This window comes from Nematolebias whitei, chromosome 14 (assembly GCF_014905685.2).
Source record: "Nematolebias whitei isolate Nwh7 chromosome 14, NemWhi1, whole genome shotgun sequence".
Taxonomy (NCBI): domain Eukaryota; kingdom Metazoa; phylum Chordata; class Actinopteri; order Cyprinodontiformes; family Rivulidae; genus Nematolebias; species Nematolebias whitei.
This window is the reverse complement of record NC_056511.1, coordinates 16,599,471-16,620,938: the sequence shown is the minus strand read 5'-3', so window position 1 is coordinate 16,620,938 and position 21,468 is coordinate 16,599,471. Positions and strand designations below refer to the sequence as shown.

At 37.7% G+C, this 21,468-nt stretch overlaps 1 protein-coding gene across 1 annotated transcript; it reads left to right on the top strand.

The window, feature by feature from the left end:
- Positions 1–1,335: 1,335 nt before the first annotated feature.
- On the top strand, positions 1,336–20,787 carry aldh3a2b (aldehyde dehydrogenase 3 family, member A2b). Its single transcript, XM_037687333.1, has 11 exons — positions 1,336–1,442; positions 4,745–4,907; positions 7,553–7,784; positions 11,983–12,068; positions 12,175–12,383; positions 12,502–12,619; positions 12,777–12,918; positions 13,030–13,196; positions 13,265–13,364; positions 16,377–16,615; positions 20,173–20,787. The coding sequence occupies exons 2-11, from the start codon at positions 4,746–4,748 to the stop codon at positions 20,185–20,187; spliced, it is 1,470 nt and encodes a 489-aa protein (XP_037543261.1). The 5' UTR covers positions 1,336–1,442; position 4,745; the 3' UTR covers positions 20,188–20,787.
- Positions 20,788–21,468: the final 681 nt, after the last annotated feature.

Sequence of the window (21,468 nt, the reverse complement as noted above, 5' to 3'; positions counted from 1 at the left end):
ATATGATTTGTCTATTGTTCTGTACCTCATCTGTGTTCTTTGTTTAAAGCAGGTCTCTCTTGTTAACGAGTCCTCGGGGCTCAGTGAGACTAACCTGTATAAATTCATTCAACCTTTATTTATGCACCATGTTGGATGCTGTCTATCATGGTGCACTAAGATTCATAACTGGCTGTGATTATCGTACCCACCATTGCACCCTGTATTCACTGGTTAACTGGACATCATTAACTTCACGCAGACTCTCTCACTGGTATATTTTCATCTTTAAATCACTTCTTGGTCTGCTGCCTTCATACATCTCCTCCTACATGTCTCTGCGTGAGTGCAGCTACGGAGTGCGCTCTCAGGACATTATTACCTGCAGTGTTCCCTCAATGAGGACTGAACTAGGCAAAAGGGCCTTCTCCTACTCCGCTCCTGTTTCCTGGAATATCTTACAAAAAGATTTGAAGCTCTCGACCTTGACCTCTCTAAGTGTCTTTAAGAATCTGTTGGGCACCTGGCAGGGTCCAATGCTGACATGTTCCTGTTTTTAGTTTTCTACATTTGTCTTGGAATCTAGCTGGTTTTTTTTTGTTTGTTTGTTTTTTTTTGTTGTTGTTGTTTTGTTATCTTTTCCTTTTAGCCATCCTATTTGTTAAAAAAACAAAACTAAAAAAACAACAACTGCAGAATGACTTTTTATAACTGTTTATTGTTGTTGCTGTTGTCCATTGTTGTCATCTTTCTTTGTTGAAATCAGGTCTCTCTTGTAAACGAGTCGTCGGGGCTCAGTGAGACTAACCTGTATAAATTCATTCAACCTTTATTTATACAGGTTAATCCCATTGAGCCTCGGGGACTCATTTACGAGACCTGATTTTAAGAAAGAATGATGACAACAGTGGATAACAATGACAACAATAGGCAATCATAAAAGAGGCATACAATTTTTTTTATATAAATAAAGGTTGAGTCAATATTATAATTAAAAATATTACATAATCATCCTTTACTGTTGGTTGTTTTGCAATGATAAGTCCACACTTGCCCTCTTTGGTTATGGCTCCCATCCATCCAGTGAGTCACGTCACGTGATCAACGCGCCCTCTAGTGGTCTTATTTAACTATGACTTTGACCAGCCTGCGGCTCTACATGGATGGCACGTCAGGGGCCGCTAAGTGACTTTAAGGACGGCGAAACACTCATTATTCGCTTGAAAGTGTTTTAAACTGGACATTAAGTCGTTTACAATCAACTTTATGTCGCTTAGAGTCGTTACTTCATTGATAAAACCGACCCCAGAAGATCCGCCCCCAGGTGGGCGGAGCCTAACAGCGGGTGGAGATCACTCCGCCTGACGGCCGAACCGCTGTTATTGTTCAGCTCCTCCGCTGTGGGTCTGCTGCTCCACATCCAGACGAATAAGGAGCTCAAATACCTCTCTGAAACTGTCCAGGTGAGAGTTCAACAGCCGTAGCTGTGATGTATTTTCTCTCCGCACTTCCGCTTTGTTCCAACGGTCTCGTCGGAGAGGCGAAGGAAACCTTGCTAGCTGAAAGAAACTAACTTCAAACTACTCCCGAATGACTTAACCGTTTAACGCTCGATATATGAGGCACTAACGTTTGGATAACCTGCACAGCTTATATATAATAATAATAATAAAGCTCCGTTATGAAGCGAGGCGTGAACCGGATGTGCCTACTGTATATGTTAATGTGGTGGCTTCATATTTCTGCCTGCTTTGTGTGGATAAACAAAGACCTGCTCAGAAAATGTGGGTCATACTGCAGCACAGTAGATCACAAGTACCAAGTATTGTAATGTAATTACTCTTGATAAAATGTGTTAAAACTTCTGCACAAAAGAGTGAAATGGGAAGTATTTCTGTAAAAACTTTTAAGCAATATCTTCACTCAATATAAACATGCTCCTGTGGAGAAAACTGCAAATATTTATGCAACAGATCAAGCCTGAATAAATGTAAAATATTGTCTAAATATCACATAAATCCTATCAGCAGAGTAAAAGGAACTTAATTAAATAGGTAGGTTAATATACATAATACCGTACTTACTTGAGCATAATAAGTTATTATTACATAATAATGAGCAATAAAGTTATCTAAAAATGTCTTCTTGGTATTTAGCATGGCAGTCTTCAGTCATGCAAGTGAGAACAGATCAAATTGTTCCTCTATAAATAATAACAGCTTTTACTCTGGGAAACTAAATGTCCTCCCTTTTCTGCTCAAGTCTGAACTCAAGATTAAAGTTAGAGCTATAATTTGGAAAGATTAGCTTTCAGATCAAGGGTTGTCATCTGAGCTTTTTGTTTTTTTACAAGTCACACAGGAATAATCAAATCCATTGTTTCATCAATAAGGACAAAAGAACTGTGTCCAACCACAAAACTATGTCATGTGTTACAGGTCTATTCATATTTTCTGCACACATCGTTTGTCCTTTAAAGTAAGCAGTTTTATTTTACCACAGAAGCACCGCAGACCTTTTTCTTTGCAAAGAACGAACACGGTTGCTGTTTGGCGTTATTCTGTAGGAACCTTTAACACAGAGAGCTTTTGGTTGCCCTATGTTCCTGTGTGACCTTACAGATTACACACTGAGCCACTTGAGTTAACCTTTTGTCAAGAGACAATTAAAAACAGCCTTGGACTTATTTCATTTGTACATGCTTGTTCTCACTGTTAATGCTTAACATCTTTACATGTCCTTTTAGACATTATTTAGGCAGAAATGTAGATATTGTCAAAGGAATATAAAAAAGCACAGTCACTCTGTGTGTGTAATGTGCACAGAAACAATAGTATTTAGTCTCTATTATAGTGTGAGCGCTTATGAAGCATTCACACTATTGATCCATTTTTCTTCCGTACGTTTTTCAGCATCTGTCTCGTTCCACAATTTTTGTGCTACTTCATCAAATCAAATATCAAAACATTCAGCTCTTTCAGGACAATCCTGCTATGACTTTTGGTATTTGTGCAACTTTAACTTTTTGAAATATTTAGCCTTTTCTGCCATTTTTATTCTCAGAGAAAATGAACTGAGCTCATTTTACATCCTTCAAATCTTTAGATCTGTTTTTAACATTTTTCTGCTTCTTTCACATTTTGTTCTGGTTCAGCTCCCTTTTACAAATTTAAACTTTTTTTAATCTATTTTCAGCTGTTTTTTCAGTTCTTTTGTGCTCCATTCAGATTCTTTCAGCTAACTAAAACATTTTTGTGCTTCTTCTAACTTCTTTCTGCTAATTTCAGCTTCTGCAAGTTTCATTTTTTTTTTTTTTTTTTTTACTATTTCAGCTACTTTATACGTTTTTATGCCAGTCAAAACTTTTTTAGCTAATTCCACATTTTTGGCACTCATTTTAACTTTTTTCAACCTAATTCAGCAAAAAATGTGCTCTCTCTCTCTCCACTTTCTTCTTGGAATTTCAGCTTCTTTCTGCTTTTGTAGCTACTTTTCAGCTGTTTATTTGGCTCATTTCTGCTTTTTTCAGATAATTTCCACTTTTTGTGCCAAATTCTGTTTCTTTCAGCCTAATTGGGCAAACATGTTCTTTCTGCTTTTTTTTTTTTGCTAATATAAGCTTGTTCTACCCTTTCAGCTACCTTTTTTTTTAGTATTTATTTAGCTAGTTTTAGCTGAAAGTCAACTAAATTCAAGTTTTTCTTTGTAATTTCTGCTACTTTCAGCCTAATTAACTTCTTTGTGTTAATTTCAGCATGCTATGCTCCTTTCAGTTTTATTCTGCTAGTTTCAGCATTTTCTGCTATTTCAGCTACTATTTAGCTGTTTTATGCTAAATTTATCTTTTTCAGCTAATTCCACATTTTTTTTGCTATTTTCAGCTCCGTCCACTTCCTTCTGGTAGTTTAAGCTTCTTTCTGACTTTTCAGCTACTTTTCAACATTTTTTTTTTACTAATTTCAGGTTGTTGTTGTTTTTTGATAATTTCTTAAATTGTATGCTCATTTCTGCTTATTTAAACTTAATTCAGCAAAAATGTGTTCTTTCTGCTTTCTTCTGCTAATTTATACCCGTTCTTCCATTTAAGCTACATTTCAGCATGTTTGTAGCTCATTTCAGCTGGTTTTCAGCAAGTTCTTCAGCAATAAGCATTTACACTGCAATTTGGTAGGAAATGCAATTTCTCTAGTTACAATATTTTTTTTTAAATCATTTGTGCTTGTTGCTGTTGTGTTGCAGTTCTTATCTATAATGGACGTTTACATTATTTGATTTTCTCTGCAGAAATGCACTTAAAGAAATCTTGTTTCACATCAAAAAGCTAGTTTGTTCTCGTTTTAAACCCTCGTTATAGAAGTATCTGTGACATTTCAGCGTTTGGGCTAATTGTCCTTTCTCTGCAGATTGACTGTGTCTTTCACTGCAAATAATAAACCACACAAGACAACTCTTACAGAGGTTTTTTTTTTTGTATTTTCAAGTGTTGATATGTTTGTGCTCACATATTTCCACCACTCACAATCATCAATCCCAACAGATTTGCTTGAGTGATGATAAAGAAACTTAAGTGAGAAATTTGCTCAACAGCATCCATGCTGTCACATCCTTCAGAAACAGGATTTTCTGATGAGCTACCGGTAGCTATTTATTACAGCTAGAGTGAATTGTCAAGTGTTCACTAAAACAATGTAATTTCTTAAAATAGCAAAACGGTCGACTCTTTAGTTAGAAACTAAAGGATCTTGTTTTTGTCTTTGGTTTGCAGGATGTCTCGAGAGCAGCAGGCAGTGGCTCGAGCCAGGAAAGCCTTTGAAACAGGCAGGTCCAAAAATCTGGAGTACCGGATCCTCCAGCTGAAGAACCTGCAGCGTTTATTCTCAGAGAGGCAGAAAGAGATTTCAGATGCGATCAACAAAGACCTGAAGAGGGTGAGTTATAACACTAAAATACAAGTGGCATCAAAAATGGATTCTTCTCACAGTCAAAAGAACAAATATCCTCTCAAAATATTTCATCACTAAGTATTCAAAGCTTTTCCTTTTGTTGAGTTTTGTACTATTTTACCCCTAAATTAAACTCAACACGATTGTGGAAACCAAAAAAAATAAAAGGCAGACGAGTTTCTTCTGACTTTATTCCAACCTTAATATGGATGATTTTTAAGTTATAAACAGGCAAAAAGAAACATATACTTAAAAATATAAGTTTGAACAAACTTTTGCTGATAAAATATACTTGTAAATACAGTTATAGTCACTGATTTGAACAAAGCAGCCAGTTTATTGTGTGAACGTTTATGAAGCATTCACACAATCCCCCCCCCCCCCCCCCACACACACACACAAAAAAAAGATTAAAAACAAATCAGCTGAACTTTATTTGTAACTGAAGATGTTTCGCTTCTCATCTGAGGAGCATTCACACTATTGTGATCCATTTTTCTTTCGTACGTTTTTCGGCATCTTTTTTATTCCACAATTTTTGTGCTATTTCAACAAGTCATATATCAAAACGTTCAGCTCTTTCAGGACAATCTTGCTATGATTTCTGGTATTGGTGCAACTTTAGCTTTTTGAAATATTTAGCCTTTCCTTCCACTTTTTATTTCCTCATATAAAATGAATTGAGCTCATTTTACATCCTTCATATCTTTAGATCTGTTTACAACCTTTTACTTCTCCTTTCACATTTTGTTCTGGTTCAGCTTCTTTCAGCTCCCTTGTGCAAATCTTATCTTTTTTCAGCTAATTTCAGCTGTTTTTTTCCAGCTGTTTTGTGATCCTTTTAGATTCTTTCTGCTAACTACAACATTTTTGTGCTTCTTCTAACTTCTTTCTGCTAATTTCAGCTTGTTTCACTCATTTCTGCTTATTTATGCAAGTTTCAGCTTTTTCTGCTATTGTAGCTACTATTTAGCTGTTTTTATTCTAACTTTTTAGCTTTTTTTTGGCTAATTCTACAATTTTTGCCCTCATTTCTCGTCTCCCCCATCTGCAGATTGTCTACGTAAATGTGTGCTTGTTTGTGCGAGGTGTTTTGTTTTTTTTTATTATTAGAGGGGTTTTTTTCTCAGGCAGGAAAAAAATGTCTGAGGAATTTTTTTCGCCTCCAGCTCCTACATGTGTCCAGTTAACCTCTGTTTTTGTCTGTCCAAACAGGTCTCACTTGTAAATGAGTCTTTGGGGCTCAATGTGATTTATCTGTACTAATAAAGGTTGAATGAAAAAAAAAAACTTTTTTCAGCCTAATTCAGCAAAAATGTGCTCTCTCCACTTCCTTTTCAGCCAACTTCTGTTAATTTAAGTTTCTTTCTGCCTTTTTAGCTACTTTTCAGCTGTTTTTTATTTTTTCTAATTTCAGCTTTTCCAAGATCATTTCTACTCTTTTACGCTAATTTCTGCTTCTTTCAACAAATCTATTCATTCTGCTTTCTTCTGCTAATTTAAACTTGTTCTACATTTTCAGCTACATTTTTAGCATTCTAAGCTATTTTCAGCAGTTTTCAGAGCAATAAAATTTTTTGTAGTAATTTCTGCTACTTTTGGTGTAACTAACTTCTCTTTGCTAATTTCAGCTTGTTATGCACCTTTCAGCTTTTTTTCTGCTAGTTCATCTACTATTTAGCTGTTTTATGCTAAATTTAACTTTTTCAGCTAATTCTACATTTTTTGTGCTCATTTCAGCTTATACCACTTTCTTCTGGTAGTTTGAGCTTCTTTCTACCTTTTCAGCTACTTTTCAGTTAATTTGAGCTAATTACTGTCACGTTGGGCCGTCAGGTGTGTTTGAACCCACGTGCAGGAGGATGACGAGGACGCTCGAGGAATAACAATATTTATTAAACAAAACAAAATCAAAACGCTGACAGGGCAGCTACTCACAGATTAATCGGACGGACGGACGGACGGAATGGAAGGCTGAACACAACACCATAGAAGGACAATCCGGAGACAAAGACAAAACAGAAGAGAGCTGAATATACACACACTCTGATTAGGACAATGACAGACACCTGAGGTGATTAACATGAGACACAGGTGAGACAGGTGAGACAGGGGCTGAACACAGGGAGGGAAAACACAGAGAGCTGAATCAGGAAACGAGGAAACGGACAGAGACAGGACAAAAACCCAGAAACCCCACAATTTCATCTTTTTTTAGCTAATTTCAAGTGTTTTTCAACAAGTTCTTCAGCAATAAGCCTTCGCACTGCATTTTCGCAGGAAATGCAATTTCTCTAAACTTTTGGATGGATCTGTGTTGAAACACTTGTTCTGCCATCCACAATCTCTCTTTAACTATACTCCCCCTGAAGTATCAAAGATTCTCCTTCTGAGGTGTTTGGTTCTCTTTTTCAAGTTCTTTTCAATTCTCTGCTAATTTTACATGACAAGTTTAATGAGAACAGCACAAACATGATATTAGGCAAATAAATTCCTTAACACAACTAAACTTTTGACGGTAAAGACAGGTTTATTATTGTTTCCGTCAAGAACTCACTGTCAGTGTCTGCCATCACTGGATATTTAGGACTTCTGCGTAAACTGACAGGAAATGTGTTGTCTTCTCCCAGAGTGAAGTGGGAATGCAGATGTTTGAGACACTGGGTCTGGAGGGAGAGATTGCCCTGACCATCAAGAAACTGAAGGAATGGGCGGCCCCCCGGGCCGTGGAGAAGAACCTGATGACCCTCTCAGACACCGTTTACATCCATCCAGAGCCGCTGGGGGTGGTGCTGATCATCGGGGCCTGGAACTACCCCTGGGCGGTCACCATCCAGCCGCTCATTGGAGCCATTGCAGCAGGTACTGTGCACGCTTTATCTGTGGGGAGGGTCAAAGGGCGCGGAGTGACGCAGCAAGGTTCAAGTTCATGGCTGGTTGTCGTATCTTTTCCACGTCTCAGATCTGTGGTGCAAGGCGTGTACTTTTACTTCACTGAGCTCCATTTAGGGAGTTTAGCAGATATACTTTGGTAGGAGGAGTGGTGGTGCAGAGGTTAGAGAAGTTGGGCCTGTGATTGGAAGGTCACCGGTTTGACTCCCCAGACCGACAGCATCAAAATGTGGGTGTCATATTCCAAGTCTTGCGAGATAGTTCGCTGTGGCGACCCCTGAGGAAGGAAGCAGCCGAAAGAAGAAGAAGAAGAAAAAAGCATATATATAAAAATATAAATATATTTTATATCTTTATTAAATATTTATCATTTACAACACAAGTTACAAAATTCATTTTACATGTCAAGTTACAATCCAAACCCTCCTTCCTCCGTGGCTTTAGTTTCCACCTTTTAGGCAACATTATGTCATTTTTGCTATTTACTGTTTAATGTAATTTTCAAAGGACTACGGTCAGAGAGTATTCTAAGTACCGTATTTTCTGCCGTAAACGTCGCATCAGTCCAAATCTATCTAATAAAGTGGGAAAATCCATAAATATGTCGCTTCGCTGTATACAACGCATCTATTATACATCACTGTTGACGCGTCACTTTTGTTACGCGTCACCACTGACAACCTGGAAATGTGGGGCGATGTTGTGCCAAAAATCGATTGGCTTCCAAATGGTGGCCACGGGAGTGTGCACAGGAGGACTTTTAACAACAATTTAACAAGATTAACGCTTACAATTATTTGTTTGCTCGAAATTATAGTAAATGTGTGTCTCAATCTAACTTTTCCTTAATGAATGCACTTTGACGGTCAAATCAGCTGCATTTTCAAAAGCCTATATGTGGAAACATGAGTGCGCAGAGAGCGCTTCGCTGTCCATTTCTTTGAAATTTAACAAGATAAGCACCTAAGAACAATTATTTGTTTGCGCAACTTTATAGCAAAGGTGTATCTCAATTGAACTTTTACTTAATAAATACACTTCAGTGGTCAAATCAGCTGCATTTCGCCGGGGTGATGCAGCGCAATGAAGCTGATTTGACGGTTGCTCCAGATAGGCAGTGGCAGACTATGGCAAGCCGATTGTGTCATTAATATCCACTTTCACGTATTACATGATACAGCAGCATGCCATACTGCTCAACTGCCATCTAGCAGCTGAAAATGATAGTGTTCAATATTTTCAGTCAGAATGAATGAAAACGGTCATATCTCAGCCAAAAATTGGTTTATAAATATGGGGAAAAAATCCATAAATATGTCGTTTTGGCGTATAAGTCACTGGGCATACAAATTATGCAAAAAAACTGTGGCTTATATGGCGAATGATATGGTAAGTATGTTCATTGCAGCTGTTACTGTAGCTCGCTGTACCTGTGGGGAGGGTCAAAGGGCACAGAGTGGTGCACCAACATTAAAAATCATGTCTGGTTTTGGTATCTTTGGTATCTTACTTAAGTGCGCTCCATTGAGGGAGTTTTGCAGATATACTTTTGTGAATTTTTAACAAACATAAAAATGTCGCAGCAGCTGTAAAATTCTCGTCTCTGATTCTTCAATCGTTTTTCAGGCCGATTACGCTCTTTCATCTCACGATCAGAACGGCTCTGGTTCCTCTTTTTGTCCAGCAGGGCCACATGATCTTCCAGATTGACATTAGTGGGTCAGAGGTCATGCTCTGACCTCTCTATTAGAGCAGAGTTTTAAAGGAAAACACCACAGTCACAATGAAAATGGCTCTCTCTGTAAGACGAGTGTATTATTGCGTCGTGAAGCCAGTGTTTGTGAGCAGGTGAGCACCAGTTGTATCAAATCATTCAGCTGCAGAGTAATTATTGAATTCAGTTTCTTAAAGCTTCTCTGTGGTTTTAGTGTTGAAGCTCAGCTCTGATTTCTTCATTAAAAACCTCAGTCTGCAATAATCTCACTTCTGCTACACATGAATCAGTATTCTTAACTCGCATTGCGTTGCTCCTCTGCAGAGATAGTTTTGTTACATAATCGTGCTATGTAGCTGCTCTTCTGTAATCATTTGGTTAAATCCTGCTCAGAGCCAGAGGAATGAGCAGATCATGAAGCAAGTGTTTGCACACGTTGGACTTTGTGCGCTGCACGTATCGGACACATGCTTGTGTCAGAAGTCTCTGATAAAATGTTGCATAAAATGAATTGTAAAATAAAGGTTGAGGTCAAGAGTCAGTGACAGCACCGTCTTGAGTTGTTTGAAACTGATAAAGTTCAATCTGTTTTAATATTTGGACACATTTTTTGTGGTTTGTGCTATCATTTGCTCCTTTATTATCTGCGATCACTTCTTTTTTGAGAAATAGATTATTTAGGCCTTTTATTTCAGCACAGATATTGTAATTTCAAAAAAGCAGATAGCCACAAACTACTGATAGAGATTTATATAATAATCATCATCAGCATCTGTATAATTGTTCAAATGCATTAAAGAAAAACTTTACTTATCAAGTTAGACGTGCAAATGAAGCCAACAGTATTTATTGTCTTGAGAAAACTTTGTTAAGCAAGAAACCGAGGTTTCATTCAGACACAGAGTTGAACAGTGTGAATATTTTAATCCCATGAGGAGATTTAAACAGATTATCTGATCTGTGACAGATGGAGCTGTTTAATCACACATGTATGGGGTGCCGTTTGTAAAGTTACAATCAAAAATTAACAGCAATATTTTGGTTTATTTAGACTTCCATAAGAAAAAATATAGATTTTAACCATGTTATTTATACATTTATAAATGTCATTGTTCCAAACTAAATATTAAATTTACAAGCTAAATATTTAATTTACAAACTAAATACTTAACTTGCAAGGTAAATATTTAGTTATCAAGCTAAATATTTAACTCCATGCCAAATATTTAGTTTACAAACTCAATGATTATGGCCAAGCTAAATGTTTAATTTACAACTAAATATTTAACAAGCAAGTAAATATTAAGTTTGTGAACTAAATATTTAGGTGTAAATTAAATATTCAATTTCTAAGCTAAATATTTATTTTCAAAATTAAACATTTAATTTCTAAGCTAATCATTTAATTCCTAAGCTAAATATTTAATTAGTAAATTAAATATTTACCTCTGACCTAAATATTTATTTTTCAAGCTAAACATTTAATTTCCAAAATCAATATTTAATTTGCTCACTAAATATTTAGCTTGGACCTAAATATTTAACTTGCTAGCTAAATATGTAACTTACAAGTTAATTTTTTTACAAGTTTACAAATACTTACAAGTTAAATATTTAGGTCTGAGCTAAATATTTAGTTAGCAAATTAAATGTTTAGTTTAGAAATTAAATGTTTAGCTTAGAAATTAAATGTTTAGTTTGGAAAATAAATGTTTAGATTTGAAAATTTATATTTAGCTTTGAAACTAAATGTTTAATTTACACAAATATTTAGTTCACCAACTAAATATTTAACTTGCAAGTTAAATATTTAGTTTGTAAATTAAACATTTAACTTGGACATAAACATTTAGTTTGTAAACTAAATAGTTAGTGTGGACTGTGGAGCTAAATATTTAGTTTTTAAAGTAAATATTTAACTTGAAAGCTAAATATGTACTTTGTAAACTATGTTTTTAACTTTGTAAAATAAATATTTAGTATGGAACTATGACATTTATAAATGTATGAATAACATGGTGCAAATATGACTTTGAAAAATTTTTTTTTTTAAATTCTTATAAAAGGTAAATAAACCAAAATAATGCTGTTAATTTTTGACTGTGTAATGTTACAAATGGCACCCCATACACATGTTTGTTAATAATGTCAAAGACCTGAACACTTACAGTAGATCACAGAACATTTAGAACATTTAATACATTTTAACAGACATTTGGGCTATTTTTTTTCTTATCTGCAGTCACAAACCAACATGTTTTCTTTAATTATTGTCATATTTAACAGATGTGTTTCACATGAAACTTGAAGTTGACCTATTTAGTCAATAAAACCGTCAAGCAGCCTCAAAGAGTGTTAAAACCTAAGTGTTGTTGCCCAGGTATAAAATGAGGCTTTTCGTTTTGTGAAGAAGACTTCCTGTTTTAATGAACGTGTTCTCACTCACCTGTCCAGGTAACGCAGCTGTGGTGAAGCCCTCAGAAGTCTGTGATTACACTGCCAAGGTCATGGAGGAGCTGCTGTCAGTTTATATTGATAAAGTAAGAGCGGGACGCAAAACCCCAAGAAACTTTAAAGTGTTAACACTGTCAGCAGATGTTTAAATATCTCGTTGAACCTGATGGTGTGAATTTTCTTTTGCTTCAGGAGCTTTATCCTGTAGTGTCCGGAGGAGTCCCAGAGACTCAAGAGCTTCTGCGACAGCGATTTGATCACATTTTCTACACCGGCAACAGCACGGTGGGCAAAGTGATTATGGAGGCCGCCGCCAAACACCTGACACCTGTCACCCTGGAGCTGGGCGGCAAGAGCCCCTGCTACATCGACAAGAACTGCGACATAGGCATAGCCTGCAGGTCAGAACCATGGGTGGTACTGCTTACCTAACGTTTTAGATTTATTCATTCTTTTATAGCTGTTTGTATCCACCGCATTTCTTATTTTCCTTCTATTAATTTTTACTCTACTGTTCAGACGGATCGCCTGGGGGAAATACACCAACTGTGGTCAGACGTGCATTGCCCCAGACTACATCCTCTGTGAACCCTGCATTCAAGACCGAGTCATTGAGGAGGTCAAGAAGTCCATTAAGGTACTGAAAGCTCAGCTCCAAGTCATGACTCATGACAGGGTCATGATGCGTTTACTCGACTGGAAAGGTTTGTCTTAGATGTCAAAAAACGAGGGTTTACAGAGCTCTTTGGTGTTGGGAAGTGTTTAGTTTTCTATACTCTCAATTGTTTTTGCAGGAATTTTACACAGACAACCCAAAGACGTGTCATGACTATGGACGCATCATCAACCAGCGCCATTTTAAACGCATCATGACCTTGTTGGAGGACAGCTCAGTCACTTTCGGAGGAGAAAACGATGAGTCGAACTGCTACATTGGTAAAACATCAGCCTACGTTTCATATGAAAACTGACATCTCATTTGGAGATAGTCTTCAGTGGAGTTTTTTCTTCCTAATGAGAGAAGCTGTGTTTTTGTGTTGCGTTCAGCTCCCACAGTCCTGCGGGATGTAAAGCCAGAGGCAAAGGTGATGCAGGAGGAGATATTTGGACCTCTGCTTCCCATCGTGCCCATCAGTGGTCTGGATGAAGCAATCGCGTTCATAAATAAAGGAGAGAAACCTCTGGCTCTGTACACCTTCTCATCAAATGATAAGGTACGAGCTGCTGGCGCACATGCAGAGCAAACAGGTGATGACCGGCACTAAGAGGTTTTTCTCTGCAGGTAATAAACAGAATGAGAGATGAGACTTCCAGTGGAGGATTCTTGGCCAACGACTGTCTTGTTCACTTTTCTGTCAGCTCGTTGCCTTTTGGAGGAGTTGGTGAGCCCACAGAAACTGCACGGCTTAAAAACTGTATACTCATTTACCATATTTTCCGCTGTACAAGTCGCACCGCCGTATAAGTCGCATCAGTCCAAAAATGTCTAATAAAGTGAAAAAAAAACATTAAAAAGTCACTTTGCCGTACAAGTCGCGTCTATTATGCATCATCGCTGACCACCCGGAAACGTGGGCCAGTCTTGTGCCAAAAATCGATTGGCTGCCAAAATGGCAGCCGCAGGAGCGTGCACGGGAGGACTTTAACAAAAATTTAACAAGGATAACACATAACAATTATTTGTTTGCTCGAAATTATAGCAAAGATGTGTCTCAGTTGAACTTTTCCTTAATGAATGCAATTTAATGGTCACATCAGCTGCATTTCAAAAATCGATGTTCAGCTGCTGGAGCGCGCAGAGGGAGGACTCGCTGTGCATTTCTTTGAAATTTAACAAGATAACCACCTAAAAACAATTATTTGTTTGCTCGACAATATAATAGAGTTGTGTCTCAGTTGAACTTTTCCTTAATAAATTCACTTTACTGGTCAAATCAGCTGCATTTCACCTGGGCGGCGCGGTGAAATGCAGCTGATCTGACGTTTGCTCCAGGAGTTCCGGAGCGAGATGAAGGTGGCTTGGTATGGCAAGCCAAGTGTCTCATTAATAGCCACTTTTACCTGTTAATGAGACACTTGGCTTGCCATAATGCTTGAGGGCCCTTTATTGGCTGAAATTGGTAATGTTTAATATTATTCACGTCAGAATGAATAAAATTGTCATATCTCAGCAAAAATTGGGTTATAATATGGGAAAAATGTATTAATTCAACTAGGGCTGCAACTAACGATTAATTCAATAATCGATTCATCGGCCAATTATTTTTTCGATTAATCGATGAATCGGCAAAAAAACCCACAACGTTTTAATTTTCACCCCTTTATTCCAAAATTGAACATTTGACTGACATAGCAATTCACACAAAAAACAGGTTGCTATTTACTATTCTGTTAGTAAAATATTGAATAATAAAAAATAAAAGTTAGTCAAATAGTTTAAAAAAACAAATGTACACAAAAATATATACAAATGTGTCTTTATACCTGCACAATATGTAGCTACTTTGTAAAATGTGTCATTGAGGGAAGAGTGTAACCTGGATTAAAAGTGTGGATTATTTTAACCTGGATTAAAAGTGGATCATTGTAGTGAAGCCTTCGTCTTCAACCATCAACAGAGGCCTCATGTCAGTAACAATCATGTTCAGGATGTTTCAGTGAAGACAGCTGCTGCTGTGGTGTCCATGATGTCTGTCCATCATGAAGGATGTTGTTGTTTGTTGTTGTTTTCTGGAATGAGAGAGTAAATATGTTTTATAGCATAATTTACAGCAACTCAAGAAATGCCTTGTTTCACTTACAGTGTTAGGTTCAGGCAAAAGTAGCTAAAAGAGCAATTAAACACACACACACACATATATATAAAATACTTAATTACACACATTTCAGTAGATGTAATAAATTACTTTAATTCCTGTTTAAATGCAATTCATCCTGCCATACATGCAGTGTCTTCAGCCTTTGCCAGCAAATTAAAAGTTGAAGCTTAATCATTAAATTATTATCTTTGTGTTAGATTTATTTATAAATCACATTTAAACACTGCTTGTTCCAATTAAATTAAATAAAAAGTAACACACGTTCTCTATCACCGTCATTAATCAGATAAACAAACAAACAAACAGCACCTTCAGCTAAAGACAGACTGACGTTACGTTTTCTCTCTTGAAACAGAACAATGTGTTAAATTGTAGAGACTCACCTGCAACACATGAGTTGGGAGTGAGACATGTTGTATCAGCTGCAGCTCCTTCCTCCTTCTCGTGACTCCGACATGTTTACGTTTATCTCCGTGGTTCTCTCGTGTCGTGTCGGTGATTTTCAAAGCGACATGCTTCTCATGTTTTATCTTTGTGAAGTTCTCCCACTCTTTGGAGGACTTGGGTCGAACAGTTTTCGCTGCGTCGGTCATTTGTAAAATTTACTTAAATTTCCTTTGAAAACACCGCCACTGCTCCGCCTCCCCCCTCGCTCTGTTCAACTCGCGCTGCAGTTTTTTTTTTTTTTACTTTATTCAGTCAGTCAGCATTGACAATGAACTGCCCGTGAACAAAACGAAATGGCTCCGCAGCGCTGTGAAAGACGCATAATCGCGCGACACAACGAATCGATAACGAAATTCGTTGCCAACGCTTTTAATCATCAATTTTTATCGATTTTATCGATTCGTTGTTGCAGCCCTAAATTCAACCTTTATTTATACAGGTTAATCCCACTGAGCCTCTGGGACTTATTTACAAGAGAGGCCTGATTTCTTTAACAAAGAGTGATGACAACAGTGGATAACAACGACAGCAATAGGCAATCACAAAAGAGGCATACAAATTTAAAAAATTTTTGTTTGTTTGTTTTTTTTTTTGTTTTTTTTTTGTATATTAGTTGTTTTGGTGTATAAGTCGCAGGATTTACAAATTTATGCAAAAAGGTGCAACTTATATGGCGAAAAATACAGTACAATACAGATCAAAAGTATTTGCAGGTAATTTGAAGTGCAGGGTGTTAGGGTGCCCTCTAGTGTCACATTGTGGCAAAAATAAAAAAACTTTATTTGTACAATGTCAAAAAGAAGAGATTGAAAACTATGGCACTAGTTGTACTAATCAAAACATGACTTATAAATAACTAAACCGCTGAATTTTGATTGTTTAACTCCACAAACCTCAAAACCAGTTCATCCCTGATACGCCATATATTCCAGCCTGTTTTCTTTCTTCTGACATGTCAGCTTTGATATGTTTTAGCCCATAAAGTCCTCAATTATTAGACCCCCAGATCAAAAGGCTTTAGGACAACGCAAACACTTAAAAAAGCATTAATAGCTTTAGAGATATTGTGCTCCTTGTTTTAGGTTATTTAAAAGCACTGAACATGAAACCAAGTGCTTTCTTTCATAGGAAACAGCGGTATGGGCTGTTATCACGGCAAGTACAGCTTCGACCAGCTCAGCCACCTGCGCAGCTGCCTCATCAAACAGCTGAAAATGGAGGGAGTGAACAACATGCGGTACCCGCCTCACACGCCTAAAAAACTGGGCTGGGCGCGATTCTTCATCCTGAAGACCTTCAACCTGGGCTGGGCGGGTCGGATGATGCTGTTGGCTGTGCTGGCTGTGGTGGGCGCTGTCGTGCTACAGGTGAGAGAATAAAACTGAACAGTCTCTACTGTTTTAACAACACAAACGTGCACATACTACAAAAAATAAATAAATCTGCAGGTCTCAGAAAGTAAATAATAAGTGGGGTTGTTTGTTCCAAGACTTTGATAGCACAAATGTGAGGTCTAAAATAGTTTAAAGTCATACTGTCTCATTTAAATGACATACATTTTAAACGTATCTTAACTCCTTCAATACTGAGAAACTTCTCTTCTTTTTAAACTCTTTACAGCGTAAAAAGCTGAAACTGACAAATAAACTGTTAGCTTCAGTCACGCCACATGACTGAAGACTTCAGTGTGGAACGCAGCTGTTTTCTGCACAGACGTCTTCCAGCACGCTGCTGCTTTTCGCTCGAGTGCGTCAAAGGGAAATGATACATCGTCACTCAACTGCAGCAATATTTCGTTAATATTGTATTTTATGTTTTTAAAATGAAATGAGCATTGCCATGATGCCATGATCAGTAACAGCAAGGACTAAAATATAGCTCTCGAGCTGTAGTTCTTACACTTGAACTAAAACTCTTTTTTTTAATTCTTCTTCGGCTGCTCCCTTCTTTAGGGGTCGCCACAGCGAACTAAGTCGCACAAAGATTTGGCAATTATTTTTACGCCGGATGCTCTTGCTGACACAACCACAGACACCGAGCTACCACAGCCCTCTGTGTGGAGCAGAGAGCTGCTATCTAGAGCACCCAGGGGAGCAGAGGTGGGGGTTAAGGGCCTTGCTCAAGGGCACAGAGTGGGGCAAATGAGGGTGGAGGCAGGTGTGGGTGCTTTAACTATCCCACCCACATTTTTTTATGTTGTCAGTACCGGGAATTGAACCAGCGATCTTCCGATCACAGGCCCACCTTCTCTAACCTCTGCACCACTCCCCTACACTTTTAACTAAAACTGTAAATAAAAAAAAAAGTGAGATTTTTACCAATCTGTTGTTTCTGAAAAAACTTCCATCTACAGCTTTAAGAAAACATGGCAAGGCTTAAAACTTGTATTCATAGTTGCCACGTCTGCTTATTATAAGCGACTTTGGGCTTGTTTTTTTTTCTAAAGTCGCGGGTTGTGGTTTTTGTTGGGCTTGTTTGAACTTGAAGTTGTTTCTTTGGGCTGGACTTTCTTTCCGGGTGAAACTAGTTGATTATCTCCCAGCTCCACACATTAAAGCAAAAGACGAGCGGTTGTACGTAGTTTGTCTCTTCCATGCCCCCGTTTCCTGTTTATCGCTCCTGCCCAAGTTGACGGGGCGACAGGCGCACACATAGACATACATAGACATATACCGATACGTCTGTGGGCACGCACCCCAAACACTCATGCTGTGGCCGACCAGTAGGTGGCTCTACTCACCCGCAGATGTTTTGTTTTTAAAAATATGTAGAAAAAATTACATATGCAAAATGTATTTTTTTTATCAGAGCTTGAAAGTTTGTTATTCAAAGTGTTTATCATATTTTTGCTGTTGTTTATGTGTAATGGCTTAATAAATATATGTTTATACTGTTTTACACAACGTGGTGGGTTGCCAGTTGGGCTTGTTTTGGGCTTGTTTTCATAGAGCTGGTTGCTTGTTTCTATTGCGAGATCTGGCAACACTGTGACAAAAATGTTAATATTAAAGTAAAATATTATTTAGGAATTGGTTAGTTTCCATGTCATAATCTTTTGTAACCTATTTCAGAGAACTTGTAAAGTCTTCTTTGCCCCATTATATATATAAATCTACACTGAGCAAAAATATAAACGCAACACTTTTGATTTTTCACCCATTTTTCATTAGCTGTTGTGCCTTAGGCTGACCACAATAAAAGGCCACTCTAAAATGTGCAGTTTTATTACACAGCACAATGCCACAGATGTTGCAAGTTTAGAGGGAGCATGCAATTGGCATGCTGACTGCAGGGATGTCCTCCAGAGCTGTTGCCCATGAATTGAATGTTCATTTCTCCACCATAAGCCTTCACCAAAGGTGTTTCAGAGAATTTGGCCTTACAACTGCAGACCATGTGTAACCACACCAGCCCAGAACCTTCACCTCCAAGATCGTCTGAGACCAGCCACCTGGACAGCTGCTCCAACAGTCATTTGCATATCCAAAGAATTTCTGTACAGACTGTCAGAAACTGTCTCGGGGAAGCTCATCTGCATGCTCCTCATCCTCGTCGGGGTCTCCACCTCACTGCAATTTGTTGCTGTAACCGAACAGAATGGGCAAATGCTCACATTTGTATGTCACGTTGGAGAGGTGTTCTCTTCATGGAAGAATCCTGTTTTACTGCTCAGTAAATGGTAAATGGACTGTACTGACATAGCACCTTTCTATCTTACCAAGATACTCAGAGCGCTTTACACTACAATCTGTGCCCTCATTTACCCATTCATACAGCACTCTACTAGAGCTAAACAAAGAATAATCAGTGTTTTATCACATTTATACAACAATGGGACACACATCGAAGGCAATGGAGGGGCTCATTGTCTTGCCCAGGGACACTTCAGCATGTGACTGCTGGTGGAGTCGAACCCCCAACTCTTGCACTGGAGGACAAATGCTCTAACCACTCAGCTACAGCTGCCCTGGGTAGCAACTGTACTGGGCAGATGGCAGACGGCGTGTATGGCGTTGTGTGGGTGAGCTCATGTCAACGTTGTGAATCAAGTGGCCCATAGAAGCAGTGGGGTTATGGTATGGGAGTATGTTATGGACAACGAACAGGTGCATTTTACTGATGGCATTTTGAATGCACAGAGATACCGTGACGAGATCCTGAGGCCCGTTGTGCTATTCATCCACGACCATCACCTCATGTTGCAGCATGATAATGCACGGCCCTGGATCTGTACACAATTCATGGAAGCTGAAATCATCCCAGTTCTTGCATGTCCAGTATACTCACCAGACATGTCACCCATTGAGCATGTTTGGGATGCTCTAGGTCAGCGTATCTGGCAGCGTGTTCCAGTTCCTGACAGTATCCAGTTGATGAGGAGTGAACCAACATTCCACAAGAGACAACAACCTGATCAGCTCTAAGCAAAGATGTGTGAAGCAAACGGTGGTCACACCAGATGATGTCTTTGTTGTGCACTGTCATCATCATTCTTTATTAAAACCAGGTCTTTCTTGTAAATGAGTCCCCGAGGCTCAATGGGACTAACCTGTATGAATAAAGGTTGAACTGGTTTTCTGAACTCCCCGGAGTCTACATCTGTACTTCCTGTCAGGATGATGGTACAAAATAAAAATTACATCAGATAAACAACTACCAAAGACACGACTGATAGAATTACATATTTATAGTATTCATTTAATTTAAACGATCCTAGGTAAAAAAAAAATGTTTTTTTAAAGAAAGTGGTATCGTAGCTGATGTGAAACCATAAAATGATTTGTAAACTTTGATCAAATCATCTCTCGTCTGTTTCCTAACGCTGTGAACTAAATGTTTTTTCAACCATATTCTCTTTTGTCGTAATTGTATGAAAGCAGACCAAATAAAAAAACTATAATTAAATATTTTCCCCCCCCCTCAGAAAATTCTCAGCTGAAGACAGTTTTCTCCATCGCACATCCGTCTTGTCATCTTCACGCTGCCCGAGAGGAGGAAGAGGCAGCAAATCATAATCACCATCTTCAACAATGTATTCGACTGCAGCTTTTATCCATTTAACACTTCTATATTAATGTTTAAAGTGTCACGTAGCACAGATGGAGCTTATTTCTATGAAGAGAATGTTTTAATCTGTAACTCCGCATCACATTTCAACCTGTAGGATCAGGTTTATGGACCTAAACAAGATTTTATGCACTTTTAATCGAATCTAGAGTTTTATTAAACTAAATCTGTTTATTTACTGTAGTTTTACAGTAATACGTCGGGTTTAAAGAACTGTGAATGTTTTCACAAAGGGATGGAGAATGAAGTTCGTTCATTTCAACAATGATTCTGATTTTAATGTGTCTACAGCTCATTTCAATCCCGTCCTGAGCCGCTCGTATTTCAGACGTTTGTTTTACATCTGAAACGTTGTGGTCCCCGAAATCATCTCAAAATCAAAAAGGTTTATATGAAGGTTGTTTTATTTTATTTTATTAATCCTGGAAAGTTTTCTATGATTAGTTTAATTATGTAACACGTATTAATTTATCGCGTCTTTAACATTTCAAGATTTTGTTACTTTTAATTATAGAAATATGCATGTATCAATAACTAATGTGAAAATAAAATAATTTCTATTTGTATAAGTGTGACTTTTTATTGTGTTTTTAATATCAGTGTTGTTCTAAAATGTATTTTCCTCATTGGTTGGTTAAGTCCAACAAATGTTTTTGTAAATAAAACTAAAAATAATTGTATTAGGTCACTGCAAATTTTAGAGATTTTATTGGGATTGGACTTCCAGTATAATTATTGTTCTTCTAATTTTTATGTTTATATTTAGCTGAGTGAAGGTCTTTGTGATGGTTTTGTGTTTTCATGGTTTCAGGTCCTGTCTAGTGTTTTACCCCAGGTGTTTGTAATCTGCTGACATTTATGTCTGCATTCTTGGGTTCCAAATTCATTAAATCATGCCACACTGTAAGTGCACACCGCAGAAAGTCTTTTCAATCAAACAGAAGGCAAAAGTTTTATTTTGGCAGAAAACAGATTGATCCCTATGTGATAAGAGCCTCATGCACATACAATTATTATTGTGACAAAAACAGATGCTTTACCGAGCTTGATTCAGGGAACAACACTAAAATGAAAACATTAAGAGCTCCAGGTCTTTTCTCATAATAACTCGTAACAACTCAAATTAACCTTGTTTTCCTTTGACCAACACACA